This window comes from Ovis canadensis, chromosome 11, assembly GCF_042477335.2.
Source record: "Ovis canadensis isolate MfBH-ARS-UI-01 breed Bighorn chromosome 11, ARS-UI_OviCan_v2, whole genome shotgun sequence".
Taxonomy (NCBI): Eukaryota; Metazoa; Chordata; class Mammalia; order Artiodactyla; family Bovidae; genus Ovis; species Ovis canadensis.
The window spans coordinates 65998207-66021911 of record NC_091255.1 but is presented as its reverse complement, the minus strand read 5'-3'; the positions used below and the strand labels follow the sequence as shown (position 1 = coordinate 66021911).

Below are 23705 nucleotides of genomic sequence, written 5' to 3'. Positions count from 1 at the left end.
GGGCTCGGGGGGTGGGGAGGAGCGACCAGGAGCCTCTGGGAAAGAGGACCTCGTTAGAGGTGGCCCGGGCTTTTGCCTGTTCGCAGCCGAGACGGCCGGCGTGAGTCCAGCCAGGCTTCAGTGAAATTAAACCGTGTCATAATCATATGATACAAGTCTTTGATTTAGATCCCTGTGAAGCCATAGTTTAAAAAAAAAATAGCGGAGAAGCATCAGGCAGCCGTGTAGACGGCTTGCCCCGGGGCCTAGTCCAGGGAGTTGGGCCGCGTCGCCTGGGCTGCGCTGAGGGAGCTCGTCGCGGGAGTTCCTGGGGTTTTTTGTGTCTCGCGAGGTGAGACGCCGCCCGGGCGGAGTTTCTACAGGCGGCGGTGCTGTCTGTGGCCTCCGCTGTAGGCCTGGGCGCGGATGTGGAGGCGAGAGGAGAGTGAGGGGAGGGCTTTCTGAAGCCGAAGGCTCGGCGCCCCGGCGCCCGGGGCTGGGGGAGACTGCGGGGCGGCCGGCCGGAGCTGCTCGGTGGTCCCACCCAACTCCCTGGAAGCCGCCCGACCGCTCTCCTGAAAAAGCAAGGGAGAGGGGGGCGAAAAGCCCACTGGAGGGCGCGGGAGGGAGGGCTCTGAGGTCAGCCCGGTGCCCAGGAGGCTGGTCACACGTCTGCTCTCCAGGACCCCCAGGTAGAAGTGCCCTAGTGGTGACCCCCGTTGTTTTGGATTTGCCCCAATAGTTTGTTCCTCTCATTCATTTCATTCCCTCGAGTGACTGCCCTAATTGTGTCTTCCAGAGGCTGACCTTAACATCGAATTCACCCTGCCCGCCTGGCTAACGGCGGTCGTGGAGCGTGCAGACACAGGAGAAACAATCGCAAAATTAGCTTCCTTCTACAAAAACTCAGGTAAGAAAGTAGTTAATGTAATAGGGAAGGACCTTTGTTTTCCAGCGCAAATTAATCCCTAGAAGGATGCTACTTATAATCTCAAATTATACCTAATGGCCCAACTCTGGGAATCCTACCTCCCAGGTTATGAGCTTGAAGCTAAAATACCTGTTTAGCTCCAAGGAAACAGCCTAACCGGGCTCACTTGTGAATGACTGCAGGCACAGGAAATGAACACACCCCCTCCGCAGGGTGATGGGAACCAGGAAGTGTTTGACTTTCCTCCCTCCCCTTTGAGGGTTAAAGAGGCCTGAATTGTAACTGGCAGCATGGTTCTTTGGGACACAAATCCACCATCTTCTCAGTCTGCTGGCTTTCCAGACAACGTCACTGGTCCTTGTACCAACAATTCCTCTGGATTTATTGGCCTGTTGTGCAATGAACCAGAGGAGCTTGGACTCAGTAACATTAAGGCACCCGCGTTGAGACGTTATAGCTCGACGGTACAGGAAAGATCTCAGGAGGATTCAGTGAGGATGGAGAGCATGTAGGCAGACACCTCTAACAGAGGTCTCAATCCCCTTCTAAAATCATTAGTCCAAGGCCTGTGCACTGACTTCCGTGGTGTGTCTTTTTGTAAATAAATGGTCCCTGTATATGTGTGCTTAGCCCTGTTTGACTCTTTGCAATCCCATGTTCTGTGTCCTGCCAGGCTCCTTTGTCTATGGGATTATCCCAGCAAGAATCCTGGAGTTGATTGCCATTTCCTTCTCCAGAGGATCTCACAGGGATTGAACTTGCAGCTGCAATGGCAGGCAGATTCTTTACCACTGAGCCTCCTGGGAAGCCCAAATGGTCCACAACATTTATTATATTATCTAAGGGGTACTTCCAAAGTAAGAAAAATTCCTATAAAGTCTATCGGCAGAAGAGTTTTATTTTGCCTGACTTCATGTAGGACAAGGTGTGTTGGTTGCTCTAATATATGGGTTGGCCAGGGCCAGGCCCAGTGCTCAGTTCTGAGAATACAGCTGTGCCCAGGAGCTACCTTTTCCCTACCCTTTGGAACTTAATTGAATAAGAAATGTAAACAAATAACTTTCATCTGAGCTTTGGAATGAAATGCTACCTTTTCCTGACTGGAGAGTATAACAGAGGCACCAATGGTATGTGGTTTAAGTATTTTTCATTTTTTTGGCGGCAACATACAGCACGTGGGATCTTAGTTCCCCAATTAGGGATCAAGCCAGTCCCCCCTAGAAGCCAGTAGAAGTGCAGAGTTTAAGGAGTTTTTTTTTTTTCAATGTTATATGGCATAAATTTCACAAAAGTGTCAAGCTAAACAAATTTCCCATTAGTCCATTGTCGTACAAACCGAGTAAAAAAATTGGGACCATCTTCCCTCCGTTTATGTATTATGTACATTAGCCATACTTCTGTGTGTGTGTGTATGTATGCATGTTACTAATGTGTTAAACGTTAGTAGCATTCTCATTTTTCATGCTTAGGTAATTGAAGTTACCTAAAGTTCTAATGCTTTCTTGCACCGCATGGATTTTTCTATACATACTGCTATAGTCTTTTATTCTTCAACTTTCTTCCCTTGAATGATGTGTTTTATAACAATTTCTTTACACTCGTGTTATCCAGTTGCCTTGCTACAAAGTTAAATAGCAAATATTTCATTCTGGCTGGCATTTTGGACACCTTTTCCTTCCACCAACCATTAATTCACTAGATATAAGTCCTTTTGCCTGGCTCGCCTCCTAGTTAGGGATGTAGAAAAACCCCTTTGGTCATCTTTTGTAATGATTGATTCCTAGAAGACCTTAAAAAATCTGAAATAACAAGAAGAAATGGAGTCAGGAACATTGACCTTAAAGTCCAACTGTGTCTGTTTTATACCTATAGAAGAAAAAGAATGAATCAAAATAAATGTTTTAAAATGTCTTTTAGCCTGGCTTATTTCAAATGAATTTAAAAGGTATGACACCTAACTAAGGCGTGAGTATTTACAGACTGTATGCTTCCTATCTCCTTGCGTTTGTCTATTCCAGGAATAGGAGAGTGCTGTTTCACCCGGGATGGAACTGTGTCCTTACTGTAAGAAGCCATTTAAACGATTGAAATCCCACTTGCCGCACTGTAAGATGCTAGGAGCAACTACGCCTGCTGATCAAGAAATTCATCAGTGTGAGACAGCTACACTCACACGTGGTAAAAAAATCAAAATGCCAATCAGAGACTCAATTAAAGCAAAAGAGAAAGAGTTAGGGACAGACAGTAAGAAAAGACATCTGGAACTGAAAGGGAACAATTCAGAACGGACAGTCAGGTCCCCTTCAGCACGAGCTATTGGTTTGGAAAAAGCAAGTCATAAAAAAGCTGATGAAGACATCAAGAGTCAAGTTAAGCCCTCCCTCAAAATGTTAAAGGATACTAAACCAAAGGTTGCTTTCCAGGGAGAAACTACAGCTCAGTTTTCTGCGTCAGCAAACACCAGTTCTACAAAAGAACTTGCCAAAGCTTTGCCTCAATCAGGAGAAAGTAGAAATAACCCTTCAGAAATTGAAGCACCTTTACCTCCTGGCCCAGTGGCACCTTCTCGGTTGAATCACGATAGGAAATATTCTTCAGCCTGCCTTAATGATGTGCAAGCCACTTCAGCTGATTTAAGATTGGACAGGGTAGATGCCTCAGGACAGAACCTCATAGAATTATTCAGTGCACCTCTTGGTGATGGTCATAGTTCTGTGAATTGCAGTCACAGGGTTCAAAGAGGAAGCATGTCGTCATCAGGCAGAGAAAGAGACTCCAAGGCCAAGGATCACCTCTTAGGAGTCTCTACTGATAGAGACTTCAGGACTGTGGCAAAGAGTGCAGAATCACAGATTGCTGCTTTTAAACTTAACCCCTTAGGTAAAAGCCAGGGCAGGGAGAACCAGGGGAAAGCACTCCACCTTGGAGCAGAGACATACGGGAGCCAGGGAGGTGCGGAGAAAAGTGTATCTGTGACAGAAAGGCAGGATTGGGCTTCCCTGAGCCATGATTCAGTCACAGAGAAGAAACCTCGAGACAGAGGTTCCGGTTTACACTTGCTCCCGCTAACGGGGACAACTTGCCCTGAGCGTCTCCCTCTAGCACAGTCACGTAACCAGAGTCCCACCTCTCTGGCTGTAAAATTTCTCCAGGAAGAGAAAGCAGAAGCCGGCAGCCGGAATCGAGTCCCTGCTGTGAAGGCGTTGATGGCGGGTGAGGAGTGGGCTTCTCTGACAGCTAAGCTGGGCTCTCAGCCCCCAGCATCGCGCCCCCAGGGGCTGCAGTCTGCACATTCAGCCCAGCACCATGCTTCCAGAAGCCCCTTGGCTGGTCAGACCCTGTCGAGCGCCCTGGGGCTGGAGTGGTTTCCAGAGCTCTATTCTGGTTATCTTGGCCTCGGGGTGCTGCCAGAGAGGCCCCAGCGTTGGAGCACTCTGGCCCAGAAGCCCCTGCTTGTCATCAGTCCCCAGGGCGAGAAACTCTCCCAAGGTAAGCACGCTCAGGAGTAAGCTCGTCCAGGCGGCTCCATGCCTTCTGAGTTAATGGGTTAGCATCCTCTGTACCCTCGCATTCCAGGGCCCCGCACTTGTCACTGCTCTCAGAACATGACTTCCTGCTCCCAGGGGTCAGTTTTAAGGATGGTTCATCATTCTCCCCTCCCCCCCACCAAGAGCTGAAGGCAGGACTACAGCAGGCTGGCCGGCAATGCTGATTAACACTTGACCCTCTACACTTGGAAGAGGCACAGCTTCTTCTAGAAACTGGGTGGGTTTCCATGCTGACAGACTCAGGAGAAGCATAAAGACTTCAGGGTCTGCTGTGCTTAGATTTCAGGACCAGGTTGGGCAGAAAATGGGTTCTGGGCATGTGGTCAGACACAGCACCTGGCGGCTCTGGCAGCAGATGGGGTGTTTGGTTTGGGGGCGGGCTGGGGTTAAAGCTGACCTGGGAGGCAGGGCAGTCAAGGCAGCGGAGGTGGGGGGTCAAGGACGAGCGGCTGAGGTCGGGGGAGGGGTATGGCCAGAAGTGGGCAGTCTGCGCTTCCAGAGTTGTGGCCGAGAAGGATTTTGTTCCCGTCTGTTGGTCACAGCCTGCGATGCGAGCTCAGTTTGGGTTTCTGTATTGGGGAATGTGTGGCCATCACATGGCCTCTGATTCTGTTATAAACCAAAAACCGTTGAAGTGGGCTCCACCATTAATGTTCAGACTTCGATGCTGCCAGTGAACGAACGGGAGAGGCCAGAGGAGACCCTAGTGACCCTTCAGTTAAAGTCAAGATTTAATTTGTCGTTTGCCCAAGGACTTCAAGGCCATGGAATCTACAAGGATTGAAAAGGGGCGTGGCTTCTCAGAAAGCGTCATAGCCTCACCCAGCAGTGGCTGTCCCTGACAGCCACAGGTTGAAGTTGAATTTGCAGGCAGTCTTTGCGGAGGAGCTTGGGCCATATAGGCTCTGGCTCAGGCAAGACCTCGGATGAGCCTTCCTCCTCTCTCGGAAGCCATTCGTCCCTTGGTACTTACAGGCAGGGCCAGTGGGGTAACAGTTCCTGAGGTAACTGTATGTGCTGGGATACCTGTGCGTTTGCCTCAGTTACCTTAAGTGATCTTATGCCAGTCCTGGGAGATGGCTCTTACCCCTTTTACATATGAGGAAACTGAGTTTCAGAGAGGGTGAGTAACTGGCCCAGGGTTCAGTCAGTCTCGAAGGTCACTTGGGTCTCTGCTAGGCGTTTCCAGGCAGTGTTTCTCCTGCTGGGCTGTTGGGCTCTGGGCTGTAGTCACTTACTTTTCATTCAGAAGGCAGCCCCAGCGCACAGCTAGTCCTTGCATATCAGGTACCCAAGCAGACCCAGGTGAGGGGATTGCCCGACCGAAAGGCACCCGAGGCCTTCAGCTTGATGAAGCAGGGTAAAGTGAGACGCTCTCGTGGCCAGAGAAAAGTGGCTGTGCTTGGAGACCCAGGTGTGGCCATCTGAGGGCACCCGGAGCTGGGCTTCGCTAAATCAGGAGTGAGGGAAATGAGCCTGTGGGATTCGCCGGCACGAGGAGCTTCGAGCTTCGGGGAGATAGATGCTCATGGATGTAACTACCAGGAGGAGTCATTTCCTGGTCTGAGAGAAAGTGGATTTCAAAAGTCCAAGATTTCGATCTCAGGAGACTCGACAAGGCCCAGGGTCTGAGATCCCTCAGCAGTCCACCAGCCGCCTTGAGAGCGCCGGCTGGGCCTTTGGCAGAATTCCAGTGCTTTGGCTTCAGGGCAGGAGGTTTGAGAGATCTGTTCCCAATCTGGACAGGTAAAAGTGTCACATGGTCATTTATGATTCCTAGCCGTCATGCCCAGAGAATGATCTGAAGTAAAGCCTCAGAACCTACTTCCAGACGTGTCCTCGGTGTCTCTGAAGATGAGCCACGTCTGAGAAGAGCTGCTGGATGCTGGCGCTGATGCAGGCCCCTGGCACCCAGGAGTGGACTGGCAGGGAGAAGGTGGTTTAGGGGAAAGAAACCAAAACACAGTTTGTGTAACTACAAAAAACAAACCTTGCCTGATGGGGAGACCAGAAGGTCAAGTAGGAAAACCTTGTCTGGTCCTGGGTTTTCAAAGGCCCAGAAACCACTAAATAAAGGCTGTTCTCTAACCTGCACACGGGGGTGCCATCAGTAGGGTGTCCATGTGAGGGCTTTGAGGAGGGGCACCTGTGGGGAACAGGCAGGGAGCGGTGGGAATCAGAACCTGAGCAGAAGTCTGACAGGCCGGGGCTAGGTCCCCTTGTCGACCAGAGGAGCCCATAAAAGGGGGTGTTGAAGGGAAGCACGTGTGAGTAACCAGTAGCCTGAGAATGAGAGGTGAGTCGAGCCATGCCTCTGGGGTTATAGCCAGGCCAGAGGGGTGACGGGAACGGTTAAGGCACAGACCGTGGCTGCGGGTTTCTGACGTCTGTGTCAGCGGAACCCCGTCCCAGTGGGGCCAGTTGCAGAGCAGTGTCGGGGGTGAGGCGGCAGAGGCCGGCCGTGCGCAACAGCCCCAGGCGCACGACCATTCCTCAGGGATGGAGGTCAGAACCCAGAGCATCAGGGGGGTAGGCAGGGAGTCACGGAAAAGAGCTCCAGCAGGACCCCTATGGGCTTGGGCCTGGGCTCTCCCAGCAGCGGGCTGCTTACATATTCCAGCTCTAGGCCTCAACTGACGTCATCCGCATCAAGTGCCTGGACCTGGAATGAAGTGAGCGGGCTCAGCCGGCTGGAGAAGACCCCGGGAGCCGCTGGGGTCCTGACACTCCAGGGAGAGGTGGTGCCGTTGCAGGCTTCCCAGAGCTGAGCCATTTTTCCAAGCTGGATGGGTTTGCCGTGCTCTGTTTTCTAAGATGTGAATCTTCAGCTTGCCAGAGAGATAGCTTTTGTGTGGTTTCTGAGAAGCCAGCATGGTGCTTGTCATTTTTAATAAATGGATGATCATTTGCATAGTATTTTTACATCTGCAGCAACTTCACCACACCTGCCAAACCAGTTGTAAATATTTAATTTACACTTGATCCTGGTGAACCAAACCGAGACCAGAGAACCAGCAATAGTAGCGATTCCCAGCCTGTCATTAAACGTGGAAAGCCGCAAGGGCAGGGGAACTGTAAGTACATAGCAGAAACCTGCCTTCCTGGTTCTGCTTTAGTTATTCTCATATCGAACATAAATAATAAGCATGTGCTGGTCAGCGGTGGTGATGGGCCGATACAGTAGACCTGTCAGCTGTCGGCAGTAGTAATGAGTAATCACCAGGACAGTAGCAAGCCGTGCTGTTTGCTGAGAAGGTGTTCAACAGGCGAGAGGAAGTAGAAGTAACTCACCAAGCCTGTCCCGGGGGTCATCTGGGCGCTATATTCATCAGATGAGAGATGATCCAGGTCCCGATCCCTCCGGCCCCTTAGTCTGCCGAAGAACCTTTTCTCGTCACCGACTAGGTGGTTTGGCCTCCGGTGCTCACACGTCCACAGCCCAGGGCAGACTGTCACCCACGACTTGGCATGTACTTTTCCCGCAGCCTCGCCCTGGGGACCTCGGGCACCGAGTGCTGGGGAAGAGGACGGATTTAGATGAGCTGTCACAGTGACTTCTGTTTGGAACCCTAGTTCCTTGGTTGGAAAGAAGCGCGACGGCGGTGAGGAGCTTGGAAGCCCCGGCCAGCTCCTCTCTCAGGAGGCTCCTGGGAGCTGTCCACACAGGTGAGGCCCGAGTCGCGCCTGCGGGGCTCTCTCGCTGGTTCCAGACTTTCTCTTCCTTCAGCCAGGGCTGTCACAGCCCAGCTCGAGAACTGGGAAAGGACGGCTTGCGAGCTTCCCAGCTTCCTCCCTGCCTTTCTTCATCCTGGAGTCTGACGCAATTAAAGCACTGAAGTGAGACAGCTGCCGTTTATCAAACAGGTTTCATTTTTTTTCAGTACCTGCCCACCTCTGCTGTCCCCAAGTGAGGAAGGCTCAGCTGCAAGACCACTTGTATTCAGCTCCTCCCCATGAAACTTTTAACCAGACTCCCAAAATAAGAGTGACTAATTGAAATTGATTAAAATTAAGCTCTTTTGGTTTTCGCCTTTTCGTTTGTTTAAAACACACATATATAATACAGTGGTATGTAAATTCCTCGCGCAGCAATTCCTTTGCCTGAGCTGACCGGGTGACTTGAGTCCCTTGCAGACAAGGGCCCAGTGGCCTGCCCTCTAACATGAGCCCTGCTTCTCTGCCAACAGGCTGGATCCGGTGCCGCACCAGTGTGAGGAGCGGAGTCGGCGGACTCACCTTGCTCTTCACCGGCTGCTTCGTCCTCTGCTGCAGCTGGAGCTTCAAGCATCTGAGTAAGCCTCGCTCTGCATCCTCAGCAGCAGGCCACAGCCATGACGCACACCGCTGAGGGCTCCTCTGAACTGCGTTTTCATTTTTCAGTTTGGCACTGTCTGACACGCCCTCATGAACAAGCTGTTGCCCGAGGCTCTGGGGTATTTTTTTGGGAGGTTTTGGTTCTAATGTCCTTGATCAGATGTGACTAGAGTTTACATAGCCGCTCTTCTGCTCCATCGACGATGGTCGCAGGAGATCGGGTGCGCTTTCTCAGTAAAGCTGTTGAGCTGTTTGCCTGTTGGAAGATGAGGGCTCTCCTCTTTGGTGACTTTCTGATTGCTAAGAACTTCTTTTTAGGATGGAAACCAAACAGCTTTATATCCTGAGAGATGAGAAGCGAACGCAGCTGTCACTTGTCAGTGTGTCTAAGGCTGAGAGCTGTTTTATTTAACGGACTTTTAACATTAAAGGGAACCACCACCTTTCTAGTCACGCATTTCAGCTTGCTCCAGATCTTACCAGAAGGAAAATGCCTAGATTGCACTCCTCTTTTAATTCCAGATAACATTTGCTCACTTTTAAAAAGTATTATTGTATTGAAGAAATCAGAAAAGGCCCAGTATTCTTCCACAACAGACAAAATACAAATGCTTTCAGATGAAATTTTTCAGTGCAAAAGTGTAAGATCATTATTAACACTAGAGGCCAGTAGAATTCACAAACTTCCAGAATGTCAGGTTTGACCCTGAGCTAGGCTTGGCGACTAATTCAGTGCCAGGACAGAGGGTGTGGGTCAAGACGTGCATCACGTCTGCAGCAAGTTCTCACATCCTGACTAGCCAGCCACGGCTGCCCACCGACGCCTCATACACGTGGCCATCCGTGAGAAGAAAATTCCTTTCTGATCACGATGCCTGAAATCCCACGTCGTTCCACAGGGAAAAAGCCTCCCCTGAAAAAGAGACCACTCAGGTAATGCTGGAGTTTCTGTTTCACATCTTTAAATTGAGACTGAGGAAAGTGAGGCAGAAACTTACCCCTGTACCTAAGACTTTATTTCTAAATTTATAAAACAAATACAGGGGGATGATCTTCAGGGGCAAGAGGTAGAAGCCGTCAAGGAACTGCCTCGTAGACCCTTATGTTTGTCTCTCTTTATCCCAAGAGCTGCAGCGCTGGCGTAATCAGCGCTGACCTGGACGCCACGGAAAGTTCTGGCGCTCTGAGTGAGGACGGCGGAGACTGCAGAGCGCGTTTAAGGGCGGAAACTGCCCGGCGGGCACTGAGGGGGCAGAGAGAATAAAATGGCTGGAGCCCAACCATTCTGGAGGAGCCAGGTGTTTTTTTTAATTTGGACAGGTCTGGTTCTCTATGGATATTTCTTTTGGCTTGTTCTCAAAAGTGACTGAAAGTTTTGGAGAAAAACTTGAGGTTGTTTAATAGTAAAGGCGGATGTTATTCAGGGAGATGACAGGAGTTCATCGTTAAAAATTTAAAATAGCTGTTTCCTCATTCTCGGTAAAAATAATCCCAATTCTAAATCATTTCTCCCCAAAACTGTTGTCTGCATCTTGGCATCGTGCTGTTCATCTCTGCCGGATACTGGTTCAGAAGAGCATCTGAAGTGGCTGGAAGTCAGCTCACGTTGGACCCTTCCCCTTGGGGGCGGGTGGGCTCCTCCGGGTCCTTGACCAGCTCTCAGCAGCTCTGAGGGACAAGCAGAGGGTGGGCTCAGAGTTGCAGGTGAGCCTCTGGAAAATCCTTGGCGGGTGATTTTTTTTGCTTTTTCTTTTAAGCTGATTAAAACAGCACACTCCACTGAATGTTAAATCATCTTTTCCACATCTGCAGTGACTGGAGCAGTGAGTAAGTGGATTCTGCTTCTCAGCTCTTCCTGGAAGCATTGCAGAATCCGATCCCTACACCCCCCAAGAAGCTGAGTGAAATATTCACATATTCCTCCCACTTCGTTAGGGCTACGTAAGGAGGGTGGGTTTGGGGGTTTCTTCCCTGGTCAAAATATTCCACGTTGTTCTAGTTTTATGACTTCTGCTTTGGACCCTAGACGATAACTTGGATAAAGGCATCGTGGAAATCCAGTGTAGATCGCACGGATGGATAAGGTTTTCTGATCCTTTTCTACTATCAAGGGTTGATTATGTCTCGGATACACGTGTGCCCCTATTGGACCAGTGAGTCTGTCTGGGTCTCAGCTTTGCTTGTGATCCTCAGGCCAGAACACGCATTTGCCCCCACTCCTCCAGAACTACAAGAAAGCGGGTGTGCTGTTGTAAAGCCAGCTCTCACGCATTTGCACCTCTCTCCCAAGAACTCGATACTGGCTTTATCTCCCTTTTCTGTTCTTCAGTCCCCTGCCTCCCCACCCTCTCTGATTGTCCCCAGTGGGGGTATAATTCTGCCTCAGATTCTCCTGGGTAAGGAGAAGGGGTAGTGGGATTGTCCACAAGGAAGACTTCACAGCTGAGGAAGAGTGTGGTATAGGTATAACTAAAATAGAGAGAGGTCAGTGTGCCTGAGAACGTCACCGGAAGCCCCTCTGGAAGGGCTCTGTGGCCTGCCTTTGTAAATGCCCCAGGAGATGCGCGGGGAGGAGGCCCTCCCGCAGCTCCGGCTCTGCCTCACTCGGTCAGAGCCGCTTGGTTCAGAGGTGGGTGGGAACAACTTCTGCGCAGGTCCTCTCCCGCCCCAGCAGGGTCCGCAGACCATGAGAGCCCACAAGCACGGGCCTCTTCGTACGTGAGGTCTCCGGGACACAGCCCGGGTTGTTGGTGAGGTGCTTGCTGGCCGTCACAGTAGAGCCTGCAGCGCTGAACGTGGTTCCTCTGTGGCCCTCCACAGAAAGCCTGCCGACCCCTGCCCTGGGCCAGCAGGACCTCACAGGCTCCTCCCTCAGAGGGATGAAGACCACCCAGGGTCCGCCCTAAAGCGTTCAGGGCTGGGACATGTTTCAATAGGAGCCTTTCTGAACTCAGTACCTGTCGAGATCGTTTTCCTCACTACTGTAAAGAAACCAGTGCATTAGTGGGAGCTTCCCGGGGTGAGCAGCATCGCTTAGATTCCACTTCCAGAGCGGCTGCATGAATTCCCACCACAGCTTCCAGCCACGTGCCAGGAAACGCAGCCTGAGAACCCACCTCCCCTCCCCTGCTGCAGCTGAGGCCATGGTGATGCCCAGGCTCCCCCGTCCTGGACTCCAGGGCAGGTCCCGTCACCCACCGGTGTACCACAGCACCTGACCACCCTGCTGTAACTCACGTGGCCAGGGAAACGGCGGGTGTCCCTGCTGCCCACTTGAGATTAATCCTGCCTTTAGTGGAGAGAGTATGTTTTTCTATATATATATAAAATTCTCAGCTATTGCGAATGAAATCTTCTTGTATCATAAGTGGAGTGTTTTATGGGAAGCCCTATCTGCTGTCACTTCTTTATCACGCCTTCCTTTCCTGGTTTACCTAAGTTACCTGGTTTACCTGGTAACCTACCTGTAACTTACCTGGTAACTTCCTTACCTTACCTTTACCTGGTAATCCTCAGTTACTTTTAATACCTGCTTCTCCTCCGACACAGTGTTGCTCCTACATATTACTACTGCCACTCTCCATAACAAAGATATTTCTAAAAAATATTCCTCTTCTGGTTACGTGCCTCTGCTGGACACTCACCTGTGAGATAAGCAGCACATCTGTTCTTGGACAAGTGATCTAACTTAACTGGAGCCTCCTTGTTCCAGGCCATAAAACGGGGACAGTTACACCTGCCCTGCAGAGACTGGGTGAGATGGGAAGTCTCAACATAGTAGGAACAAAACACCACCACCTTTGCCGACACCTCCTGTGGCCTCGTCCTGCGTCCACATGCTGAACTGGAATCCAGCAAGAGGCCCCACCTCCATCCAGCCAAACTCTGGCTACCACCCAGGCGCTTGCTTTCATCAGCCAAGCCCCGTGCACCATTCTTCACCTGCCGCCCGCTCACGACCACCCAGGGAGGCCAGAGCAGCCGTCACACTCCCCTAGAGAGAGGGTGCAGGCTTGAGAAGGTTGGTGGTCTGGCTGCGTGCCGTGTGTCACATACCCGCCCAGGGAGGAGCTGTCTGCTGGGCCAGCGTGCTCTTGGACGACCTTGCCCCCCGCCCTCTCCCCTCCCACCAAGTGGGACGAGGCCGCTGCCTGTGTCTGCAAGACCTGCAGGCCTGGTCCCTTCACACCGCCCCTCTTCTCTTCCTCCAGCGGCCCAGCCTGGCCTCCCTGCCCCTCACCCTGGGGGTTAGGCTGCCCAGGGGCTGACTTAGACGATGACACAGATCACACGGTGCTTGCTGCCCCACGTCACTTCCTCACCTGGGGCAAGCCTCATTGGTACCATCTACCTCCCCTCCCTGGCCCCGTGATCCCTCACGTAAGATGAGCACAATCAAATCCTGAATTTAGGGAAGCCGTTCAGGGAAGCAGCTGTTGTGCAAAGGAAACTTGATTTAACCGCCAGTTTACAGCAGCAGCTCAGGCCACATGCAGCGGATGTGCCCAGGAGCGGCGTGCGTGCGTGCGGCCACGGGGAGCCGAGTGGGCTGCACACAGGTGTGAGCTGCACCCTCAAGCTGGCTGTGCAGGCAAGGCGCTCCACCGCTCTATGAGTAACTCGCTGCCACGGACAGTGAGCCCCCACTCCTGCTGCGTCTTCAGCAGCTCGCTCACTTACAGGAGAAGAGAAGCGGGAGGCAGGCTGCTTCGGCCTCTCCTGTGCTGGTTAGGGGGCAGCAGGCTTGCTGAGGACAGGGCCCAGCACGGCCTTCCGGCGTCTTCACTATACATAGAAGGTCCTCCAGTTCCCCAGACCAACGTGGGGTCTTTTTTTTTAATGACTCTTACCAGTTGACTTTTACAGCTCATCTTTCAACACTAAAAGAGAAAAACTTAACTGTGTGACTTTTTGTAAATTCACACCCCAAGAGAAAAAAAGTGCCAAATTGTCTCAGGCACCATAGGAGACCGTTAGCTGGCTTACCAAGGAACCTGGCTTCTACTCTTAAATGAAGTTCCTCGTTTGGCCTGAGAAAGGCCTTGAGATCCACGCCCAGCATCGCTAACCCAGAGAACAGGGCTGGACGCGTAAAGAGGACAGCCATTGTGTGCAGAGGGCGAGCCCCATGCCCCTCTCACCTCTCATCCCAGCAATACTGCTGTCTTGCAAAACAGAGAACGCAGAGGATAATTTAGAGTCTGTCTCTTGAAGGTGTGAAACATGATGGGTTTCTTCCTGATGAACCAAAGATAGCAACCAAGAAAGGTCAGGTGTGGGCTTCCCTGGTGGTCCAGTGGTTGAGAATCTGCCTGCCAATGCAGGGGACACAGGGTCAATCCCAGATCCAGGAAGACCCCACAGGCTGCGGGGCAACTAGGCCTGTGTGGGAAACTACTGAGCCCCCGGGCCTAGAGCCCGAGCTCCGCAGCCAGAGGAACCTCCGCGATGAGAAGGCCGGGCTCCGCAGCTAGAGAGGAGCCCCCCTCACCACAAGTGGAGACCCAGCACAGCCAAAAATAAAATGAATTCTTTAAAAAATGTAAGATGGGTGACATTCCCTTCCTTACCAAGCTGCCCCCTCCCCCCACCACATCTTAGGACCATTATGTATAAATAACTCAAGGGATCATTGGGCAGCAAAACACGGCCTGAAAGATGTTTAACTTGTTAGCCTTTTAAAGAAAGAAAGTCTGTCTGGCAGGGGAAGCAAATAAAGTAAGGTTGAGACCTTACAATTGGAACATTTGGTTTACCAGCCAAATTGCCCCATTCTCTTTTTTTTTTCATTCTCTCTTAATTCGCCAAAACCTGAGTCTGGCTTCTTAACCCGCTGCTAATCACCCCTCCCCTCGTCCTCAGCCAGCAACAGCGCAGCCCCATCATCACTCACCCTGTAGCACAGGCCCCACTCCAGCACCTGAGCCCCAGGCAGTGGGCGGCCCCTGACTCATGGGGCCTCGTCTGAGGATGAGGAGGCAGGCACTCTTGCCAGGGAGCGGGGCTCGCAGGGTTCCCAGGCAGGAGGACGTATGGAACCCAGGGGCTGCTTGACAAGCTGCAGATAAAGTGAAGCCAGGAGAAAACACCGCAGAACGCCCCCCCACCCCGTGTACAGACACCCCCCGGGTACAGACACCCCCCGTGTACAGACAAGGCGGCTTTACGCAGAGGGCCTGGCCAGGCGTTCAGGCAGTGAATGGCCTTGTTTTACAGCTTAATTGCCGAAAGCATCCCTTTGGATGGAGGTTAGAAATGCGCTTGTGAATTCCCCAGTGCAGACGATCACATCCCCGCTGCCATCAGCTGTCCCACTGGGGACCAGCAGGGGTCGCCCTCCTCCCCTGCCAGCACCACAGCCTAGTGCTCCGGAGGGAAGCCTCATGCCCAGAGGTGTCCAATCCTTTGGGAAACCACGGACTGTGGCCCACCAGGCTCCTCTGTCCATGGGATTTCCCAGGCAAGAATACTGCAGTGGGTTGCTATTTCCTTCTCCAAGGGATCTTCCCAGCCCAGGGATCAAACCCACATCTCCTGTTTCTCCTGCACTGGCAGGCAGATTATCTACCACTGAGCCACAAGGCGTAGCACTGGATACAGAACCCCTACTTAACAAGAGTTCAGTAGCTCCCCCCAGCACCCATGCTCCCCATTTGGCCTCTGTCAAACTTAACCAGCATCCAGCCATCCCCACCAGGGACCAGCAAGCATTTTCTATAGAAACCCAAACAGTAAATATTTTTGGCTTTGCAGGCCATCTGGTCTGTGTTGCAGCTACTCAACTCTGCCATCACGCCGTCGTAAGCGTGAGCACAGTCAGAGACAGGAAATGTAAATGATGAGCTTGGCCCCGTTCCAGTGGAACTATTTATAAGCGTTGGAATTTTCATGTCCATGTGTCAAAAACTACTACATTGGGTTTTTCTTCTTTTTTCTTCACAACCTTTAAAAAAAAGTCACCCTTAGGTTCCAGGCTGTACAGAAACAGAGGGCCCGATTCGCCCCGCAGGCTGTGCTTTGCCGACTGCGGATTATCGTTCAGTAGCTCAGTTGTGTCCGATTCTGCAAGCCCACGGACTGCAGCGCTCCGGACCTCTCTGTCCTTACAGTCTCTTGGAGTATGCTCAGACTCGTGACCCCGGATGCAGGCCCTCATTATCAAGGCTTGTTATCAGTGGGAGCAGCGTCAGTTCCCACGGGGACAAGCCACAAGCAGGGTGGCCCTGACGCAGAACAGCTCTAGACCACAAAGCCTCAGCTTGGCCGCAGGTTCCTTCATTAAAACCCACACGTGTGTTAATTGAGCCAAAGAGGGAGAGGGGCTCAGGGGCTGAGACGCTCTGCGGAAAGCAGAGATGACAGAGGTGCAAGGGGGTCTGGGAGGAAAGACCCCGTATGAGCACCTTTCCCGGGATGGGCATTCAGAGCAGATGGTGTGACAGTGAGAGCTTGTGGGAACAGTGCAGGGCTGGGGAGTCAGGGTTCCCCAGGGAGCTGCGTGCTGGGAAGGAGTGAGCACGCCGCCCCCTGCCTGCCTGCACTCACCTTCAGGTAACTTGGGTTGAATGAAACATTCATCTTGGGACTGAAGGAGGCATGGCGAGACAGACAATCACAGCCTGGCTCTAAGCCCCCCTTCCCACCACCGGCTCACTAACACCCCCTGCACGAGCCTGCTGCCCCGATTGCGTGTTCTCAGAACCCCACAGAGAAAGGCCTGAGCACTAACAGAGTTCAGCACGGCCAGCAGGACCAAGGAGAGGTGGGCGCAGGAGGAGCCCCGCCCCGAGAACCTCAGGAGTGGATGCTGGCCGGACGCTTCACTCCCCACCTCGGGAAATGAAAGGTATGGAAGGCTCTAAAAGCCACAGCGGGCCCAGCACAGGGTGGGGGCGGGTCGGGGGTTGGGGGTCGGGTTGGTCTCTCACACTTACTGTGCAAATTGGCATCTGGGTCCTTCCAGGCAGAACCCAGCTAAGTAGTTGGTACACTTTGTCCTGCAGACATGTTGGTACTTACACAGCAAACCTGCTGGGCAAAGAGAGAATGGCCAGATGGATTTTCTTTAGCAAGGGAAGCGGGAGGCAGAGCCCACAGGCCGCCTCAGGAAGGTGCGTCCCTCCCCTGCCAGGAGACACCCCCACATCCCCTGGAGCCCCCTTTCCGTCAGGGCCTCACCGTGCTTGCAGAAACCTCGGTTGTACCACGGACAGTCCTGGGTCTTGAAGGCCGGCTTCACGTGGAGGAATGGACGTTCCTTGTTGCGGTCCCCTGAAAATCCCAGGAATCCTTGCGCACAAGCAGGCACGTCTTCAAGGTCACGTCCACCCTCCAGGAACAAGACTGCCCCTGCCCCGTGCATATAGGCCACTTGCCTGCCTTCTGGGGGTCAGCACTTTTTTGAGGACAGCAAGAAATTTCTCCTCCCTCCTGCAAGCTAAGAAAGGTGGATCCCACGCGTATTGGCTCACTGGGGCTTGGGTATGAATACACTCATCTGGAGGAGGTGGGGCAGGGCCAGATGTTCAGAAGGAGGGATTGGAACTGAAGGTATTCAGAGGCTACTTGGGAGAAGGAACGAGGAGAGGTGGGGAAGAGGAGACCCCTAGCCAGCAGCTAGAGATCCGGGAAGACCCCGACCCTGTGTGGAGATGTTGCTCCTCTGTCCACGGGATTTCCCAGGCAAGATACTGGAGTGGGTTGCCAGGCCCTCCTCCAGGGGATCTTCCCGACCCAGGGATCGAACCTGCATCTCTTATGTCTCCTGCACTGGCAGGCGGGTTCGCTACCACTAGCGCCACCTGGGAAGCCCTGTACCATGGTTAAAGCTTCATCTCTACGATGAAACCAATAAGGCTTCCAGAACCTACATAGTTCTTTCTGGGGGAAATGCCGCAAGAGCAGAGCACTGCTTCAAAGTTGACACAGAGATGAAATAAACAGGACCCAGAGGGACACCTGTGGTCTCACGGAGCCTGTGCTGTAACCTGTCTGTCTGTGGCTCTGACCAAAACTCCTGGTTCCTAGGAGGAGCCAGCCTACTGGCACAGACCACCAGGAGTTTGGGGAGGGAGTCTAAGCCCGCTTAGCTTCCGCGCAAGGCCTCAGGGGCTCTGAAGGGACCAAGAGGGAAGATTCAGCCCTTTTTTCACCTCATTCAAGCAGAGAACTAGGGAGTGTTTCCAATCTCATCCTCCTTAAAAGCCTACAACTTATCAATGAAAGATCAGAAGGAGAAATTAAGGAAACAATCCCATTTACCACTCCATCTAAAAGAATAAAATACCCAGGAATAAACCTATCTGAAGAGGCAAAAGACTTGTAGTACTCAAAAAACTAGAAGATGCTGATGAAAGAAATCAACAATGATACAAGCTGATGGAAAGATATACTGTGTGCTTAGACTGGAGGAATCAGTAGTTTTAGAATGACTGTACTGCCCAAGGCAGGGGTCGCCCCGATGACTCCGTGGTAAAGAATCCGCCTCCAATGCAGGAGACACAGGTTCAATCCCTGGGTCAGGAAGATCTCCTGGAAGAGGAAATGGCAACCCACTGCAGCACTCTTGCCTGAAAAATCCCATGGACAGAGAAGCCTGGCGGGTTACAGTCCACAGGGTTGCAAAGAGGTGAACATGACTTAGCGACTCAGCACAACACACAGTGCCCAAGGCAATCCACAGATTCAACACAAGCCCTATCAAATTACCAATGCCATTTTTCACAGGATTTTTTTGTTTTATATCTGTGTATGTGTGTATAATAGATAACCAACAGAGACCTACTGTATAGCATGGGGAACTGTACTCAGTATTTTTTAATAACTTATAATGGAAAAAGATCTGAAAAAAGTGTGTATATATATATAAATGAATCACTTTGCTGTACCCTGAAACTAACACAACATTGTAAATCAACTGTACTTAAAAAAAGAAAAAAGAAAAAAGCCTGCAACTTAGCGCTTTCCAGGGCCAAAAGGAACACCACAATGTCAATTCCACTGGTTTCCAAACAGGTCTATTCTACACCTCGGGCTTCTGCAAAGCAAGGTCTCGCCTGAGCCCAAAGAACGCCATGGCTGCCCCAGAATTCAACCCTCGCCCTTTCGCAGTTCTCTCATTTCGCAAAGGAGGACACCGTGGCTCAGAGAGGAGAGACCCCGCGTCCACACTGTGTGCTTGCAGCTGTCCGCGTGGGCTCTCGGCACAGCGCTCCCTCTGGGCTCCGGCCTTCGGAAGAAGGGAGGTGACCCCCTCTCCCCCACCACCGCCCGCGACTGGCGAGCAGGGGCAGAGGCGGCCTTTTCCGCGCCGCCCGGTGCGGCTGTCCGTTCCTCTGTCCGCCAGCAGGTGGCGCCCGCACCCCGCCTGCCGTCGGCCGGGCCGCAACGGCTGGTACGCTTGCGACGGACACTCATCCACTTACAGGGCCAGGACCCCCGCTTCCTAGCTCCTTTCAGCGGCCCTTTCCCGCTGCTACATCTCCCCAACAATAGTTTTTAAGTAAAACCATTCCTTCCAGTAAGACCGATAATTACACTTTGATATGCACAGTATATATAATAGAGATATTCATTCATTTACTCCAAGAGCCAAAAAAGAAAAAACCTGGCTTACACATCACAACCCTGGTGTCCACACAGGCCCTCACGCTGGGGATTGCTCCAGGGCAGACAGGGACCTGGTCCTGTTCCCAAGCCAGGCCCAGCACGGCCCCCAGTCCCCCAAGGAAACCAGGCAAGGTTAATTAAAAGAATAAAGAGTCGTTTAAGCTTATGACCAAGGGGGACCAGGCTCCGGATAAACTCGGTCCTTTCCTACAAGGGACGCAGCCCTCACAAACTGCCGCCACTGGCCGGGAGGGGCAGGAAACAGGATTTGAGCCTGAGGGAAGCTCTTGTTGACCCTGAGAGGGGGCGCCTTCTTCCTGGATACCCAGGACTCCCCCCAGCCCATCAACACTAATGAGGAACAGCTGCCCGCAGCCCCGCTGTCATCTCAAAGCCCAGCCGCCTGGCTCAGAGGTGTCCCTGGAGGCTGGCCCCTCTCCCTCCGAATCCCCCTTCCGAATACAGTGTGAAAACCACTGGACTAGATAATCCTTAAGGCTTCTTCCAGCTCTGAAAAGCACTGAACTGTGAAAGTTTATCGGGAAAGCTAAGGCCTGAACCCATGCACAGATCCCGTTCTTAAAGGAGGTGGTGGCTTCCCCCTGCACGGCTCCTCGACGGCAAGAGAAAGACTGGGGTCAGAGGGAGGGGACGCGCGGGTCCGCAGCTGACCACACAAGGTCCCTGCAGGGGCCGAACTTCTGAAGCTCGTGACTGCCCCTTCAGTGACGTTCTATCCCTTCAGTGACGCTGCGGTAGTTTAGTTGCTCAGTTGGGTCTGACTCTTTGCCGCTCCATGGACTGTCCCATCCTCTGTCCGTGGGATTTCCCAGGCAAGAACACTGGAGTGGGTTGCCGTTTCCTTCTCCAGGGGATCTTCCCGACCCAGGAAACGAACCTGGGTCTCCTGCACTGCAGGGGGATTCTTTACTGACTGAGCTAGGATGGGAGCCCCCAATCAGTGATGCCAGTTTTCCGTTTAGGGAAGCGATGTGAAGCTGTCTTCTGAAGAAGTGAAAAATAGCGAGACGGTTGAAAGAGGCGGCAATGGGGCAGGTGCGTCCAGCCCCACCGTGAAAGTGTGGGCTGTTTGGGAAACACTGGCTCCGACCCTCCCTGGGGCTCCAGATACTGCCTCCTTTCCAGACAGCCCGTCTGGCTGTGTGATTAGCCGGACGGGGCAGGGTAACAATTCGGCCTTTGATTCCCGCCCCACCCTCCCCTTCCCTGGGGCGGGGTGGGGGTGGGGAGGATGGGCTTCGTGTGCCTGAGCCTGGCAGGGCAGTGGAGCAGGGCTCAGAAGACAGGTCCAATTTTTCTAGAGGGTTGGAGAAGCAGGGTGGCCTGGGCTGCCACCTGGGAGCTCGAGACCTCCTTTGGGGGCCCTTCCCAAACCTCCTTCCCCTCCCTCGGGGCAGGGGGCAGCACAGGAAAGGGCATCGCCCACCGGACTTGAAGGAGAATTGGCCCTCGGGCATCCTGGCGACGTTGTACTGGTGAAGGAACTTGCACTGACTGGTCGCCCTTCTTGCACGCCACCGGCTTCTCCCTGCCCCCCCTCGGTCGTGCCACAACGGGCACAGCTTCCCTGGGGACCCAGAGCACCTGGCTGGGGGCTCCATGCACCCATAGCCTGGCCCAGCTCAGCCCTAGCAGGAGGTACTGGCGTCCCTTCCCCTGGCAGAGGCTAGAACTGGGGGCCAGAGATGGCTTAACAGCCCCCAGCCCTCTCTGCCCGACATGATGCTCTGGCCCTTCTCGAACCGCAAGAATGCCCCCCCAAAGCACCCATCACACCCCATCCCCTCCAGCCTGACTTTGCAGGGGTAAGGCGGAGGGTGGGGGGGTGTATGGTTTCCAGCCCTGGTCTTTCCAGCCCCCAACCCAGCAAGGTCCCAGCACAAAGGAAGAACTCGTTAAGGGCCTGCGGAACTCATGTCTTAAAAAATAATACAAATGCTATGTTTCCTGATTCCGGAGATCTGACGTGGTGACGTGAGAGCCAACCTTGTAACAATTCAGAAGGAAATGGAAAGGTTATATTTCGCTCTTTGTCGGTCTTCATTCAGGCTGTCTTGCCATCGGCAGGAAAGATACCCCTCGGTTTCTAAACAGGACCAGTGTTGTGCTGAGCCAACTCTCTGGTAGCATTTTTGGGGTGTTGGGGAGGTGTTCTTCTGATGGTCTTACTCTCCACCTCTGGCCATTGGCTCACCTGGCTCTGACCTTCCAGACCTAAGAACACTTTTATTTCTTTGCAAGAGGGTATCTCTGTGAAACCCTGCTCTAGAGACTGGATGGACCAAGCTGAGGATTCAAAGCCTGGAGTGACCAACCAGTTCATTTCTCCTCCTCACCCCACTGTCCAGGGCCGCCCCAAACATAAACTAGTCACGTGGCCACACGGGCTCCCGGTCCCCTGCCTGGCCTCCCAGCTTCCCCAGAGCAGAATCACTTGGATCCTAAAAGCAGGTCCTAAACTCATTCCGAGTTTCTCAACCTGGCTCTCTAGAAGAGACCCCCAAACTGGAGGCAAGACTTCTGGGGGCAACTGGATTTCTACAGGAAGAGCCCGTGAGTGGTTCAGAAGCCAAAAGATGGGAACCCCTGATTTATGTCAGCCCCTCCTCACAGAATGTCTTCACTGGGGGAGACGGGTTTGGAAGAGTGAACGGTTGGGCCCCATTGGGGAGGGGGAGACATGTTTCTGAGACTGCAGCCTGAGCTTTCTTAGGACACAGGAATGCAGGGGGCCGCTGAACAGGTCCCAGATTAACTCAGAGGGGCAGGAAGGAAGACCCTCTCCTGGCCAGGGGAGAATTATGAACTCAGGGGCCTCCTGGGAGCAAACACCTGACACCCACAAACACTCCCCCCTGCAGCTGGGCAGAAAGAAGGGAGTGTCTCCTTGCAGGCAGCTGTGCCTGCCCTAATGGGTGCTATGCAGTCAGGGACATCCCTGGGAGGTGGTGGGTGGCCCCCTTGATGGCCCCACACACTTGCCCTTTGCCCTGAGAATGAACTCATGCCCCTTCCTACCTCCCCTTCCTCACGTGCAAATCCAGCACCCCAGTCCCAGCCAAGCTGAACCCCTGCCAGCCCTCACCTCTGCCCACTCACCTTTCTCGCAGAGCCCTTTGGTGAAGAAGGTGCACAGAGCTATGCCCGACTCTGGGGGCGAAGAAGGCAGAAGGGACGCTGTGGCGGCCGGAGGGCCTTCACTCCCTGCCCTCCGAGGCGTGGACCTCTAGGTGCTGGCCTCCGGTAACCAGCCTCTGGACTCAACAGTGCCCTGAACTCTGCAGTGGAGACGAAGGACTAGGGGCCCAAGGCCAGCCTGGCGCTCAGGCAGCCCGTGGGGTCGTCCCAGTTTCTTTCAATTGACCCCTCTAGGGTCTCTGCTTGACCAGCAGCCAGCCCCATTTTCTGGCTTCCTGGAGAGGATGTAAGGGGGGACGGGGGCTGCCTGAGAAGCAAGGGGCTATGCTGGGGGCCCCGGAAGGACAGGACGGTGGGCCCAAACCCTCCTCCACCTCCCTGGTGAGCAGCTGAGAGGAAGCTGGGGGTGGCGGGGGGGGACTCGGGGTCCCGGCCGCACTGTCCATGGCCTGAAAATCAGCAGTCCAGTGCCCTTCTGCGTCTCCACGTCCTTCTCAAAGGCAAAGGCCAGCCGCTCCAGCCCCACGATGCCCTCCTGCACCCTCCCCGCCCTGCTGAGGCTGCAGAAAGGCGCTCAGGCCTCCAAGGTGGACCTTGTTATACAGCTCCTCGGAGCCCCTTAAAGGGCCAGGCTCTGCGGAGGCCCTCCACCCCGCCGTTTCCTGCTCCTGCCCCACGCAGGGGCGCAGAGCCCGCGGCCCCACACTCCACCCAGGGAACACAAGACCCATGCCCGATGCGCGATGCTAGGGAGAGACGAGCGAGCCCCCCACACTGCTCGTCTGCAGGCTCCCAAACACGCAGATGTCCCCAAACCTGTGTTCAGGTGACTTTGTGGGGTTTTTTGGCTCAGCACCGGGTCTTGGTTGCAGCGTGTGGGCTCTAGTTCCCCGACCAGGGATCGAACCCAGGCCCCCTGCATCAGGAGCTCAGAGTCTTAGCCACTGGGCCGCCAGGGAAGTCCCCCGGGTTCACACTTTTCACGTGAAGGCACAGCCGCTGGTGTGAGCTGTGAGGAGAGTTGCACAAGCCAGCCCCAGCGAGGCTGCCTTAATGCTCTGATTCACAGGAGCTGGAGCCCGGGAGCCGGAGGGCGAGGGGGTGGGGCGAGGGTGCGGCAGAATCAGGCCCCCGCCCGCGGGGACCCCTGACGCCCCTCCTCCGGC

General features: G+C 53.5%; 1 protein-coding gene and 2 long non-coding RNA genes across 15 annotated transcripts; 1 reads left to right on the top strand and 2 right to left on the bottom strand.

Annotated features, from left to right (window-relative positions):
- Positions 1-18: 18 nt before the first annotated feature.
- On the top strand, positions 19-10057 carry MTNAP1 (mitochondrial nucleoid associated protein 1). 12 transcript variants are annotated; one of them, XR_011247246.1, is made up of 6 exons: positions 19-331; positions 779-889; positions 2929-4399; positions 8032-8124; positions 8646-9705; positions 9899-10057. XR_011247246.1 is itself a non-coding variant. In XM_069544061.1 (6 exons), the coding sequence occupies exons 3-6, from the start codon at positions 2956-2958 to the stop codon at positions 9925-9927; spliced, it is 1671 nt and encodes a 556-aa protein (XP_069400162.1). In that variant the 5' UTR covers positions 56-331; positions 779-889; positions 2929-2955; the 3' UTR covers positions 9928-10057. The 12 variants fall into 12 exon arrangements, 6 of the variants coding, with proteins under 6 accessions (XP_069400162.1, XP_069400161.1, XP_069400159.1 ...); XM_069544061.1 differs by having other exon boundaries at positions 56-331; positions 8646-8750; XR_011247245.1 differs by having other exon boundaries at positions 67-331; positions 7944-8124; positions 8646-8750.
- On the bottom strand, positions 5166-8517 carry LOC138415442 (uncharacterized). Its single transcript, XR_011247252.1, has 2 exons — positions 6284-8517; positions 5166-6196 (listed from the first exon to the last, which is right to left on the bottom strand). It is a non-coding gene; the product is annotated as an uncharacterized lncRNA (long non-coding RNA).
- On the bottom strand, positions 9771-23111 carry LOC138415441 (uncharacterized). 2 transcript variants are annotated; one of them, XR_011247250.1, is made up of 8 exons: positions 22501-23111; positions 16951-17043; positions 16707-16800; positions 14666-14830; positions 13914-14010; positions 13453-13652; positions 12417-12522; positions 9771-10999 (listed from the first exon to the last, which is right to left on the bottom strand). It is a non-coding gene; the product is annotated as an uncharacterized lncRNA (long non-coding RNA). The 2 variants fall into 2 exon arrangements; XR_011247251.1 differs by lacking the exons at positions 9771-10999; positions 12417-12522; positions 13453-13652 and having other exon boundaries at positions 13914-14084.
- Between the last annotated feature and the right edge of the window lie 594 nt (positions 23112-23705).

Bases quoted from the DNA above. Each gene is read 5' to 3' on its own strand.
- MTNAP1 (XM_069544058.1), top strand. From the start codon at position 2,956: ATGGAACTGTGTCCTTACTGTAAGAAGCCATTTAAACGATTGAAATCC. The intron at 4,400-8,031 runs GTAAGCACGCTC...TTGGAACCCTAG, and splicing joins GGGCGAGAAACTCTCCCAAG to TTCCTTGGTTGGAAAGAAGC.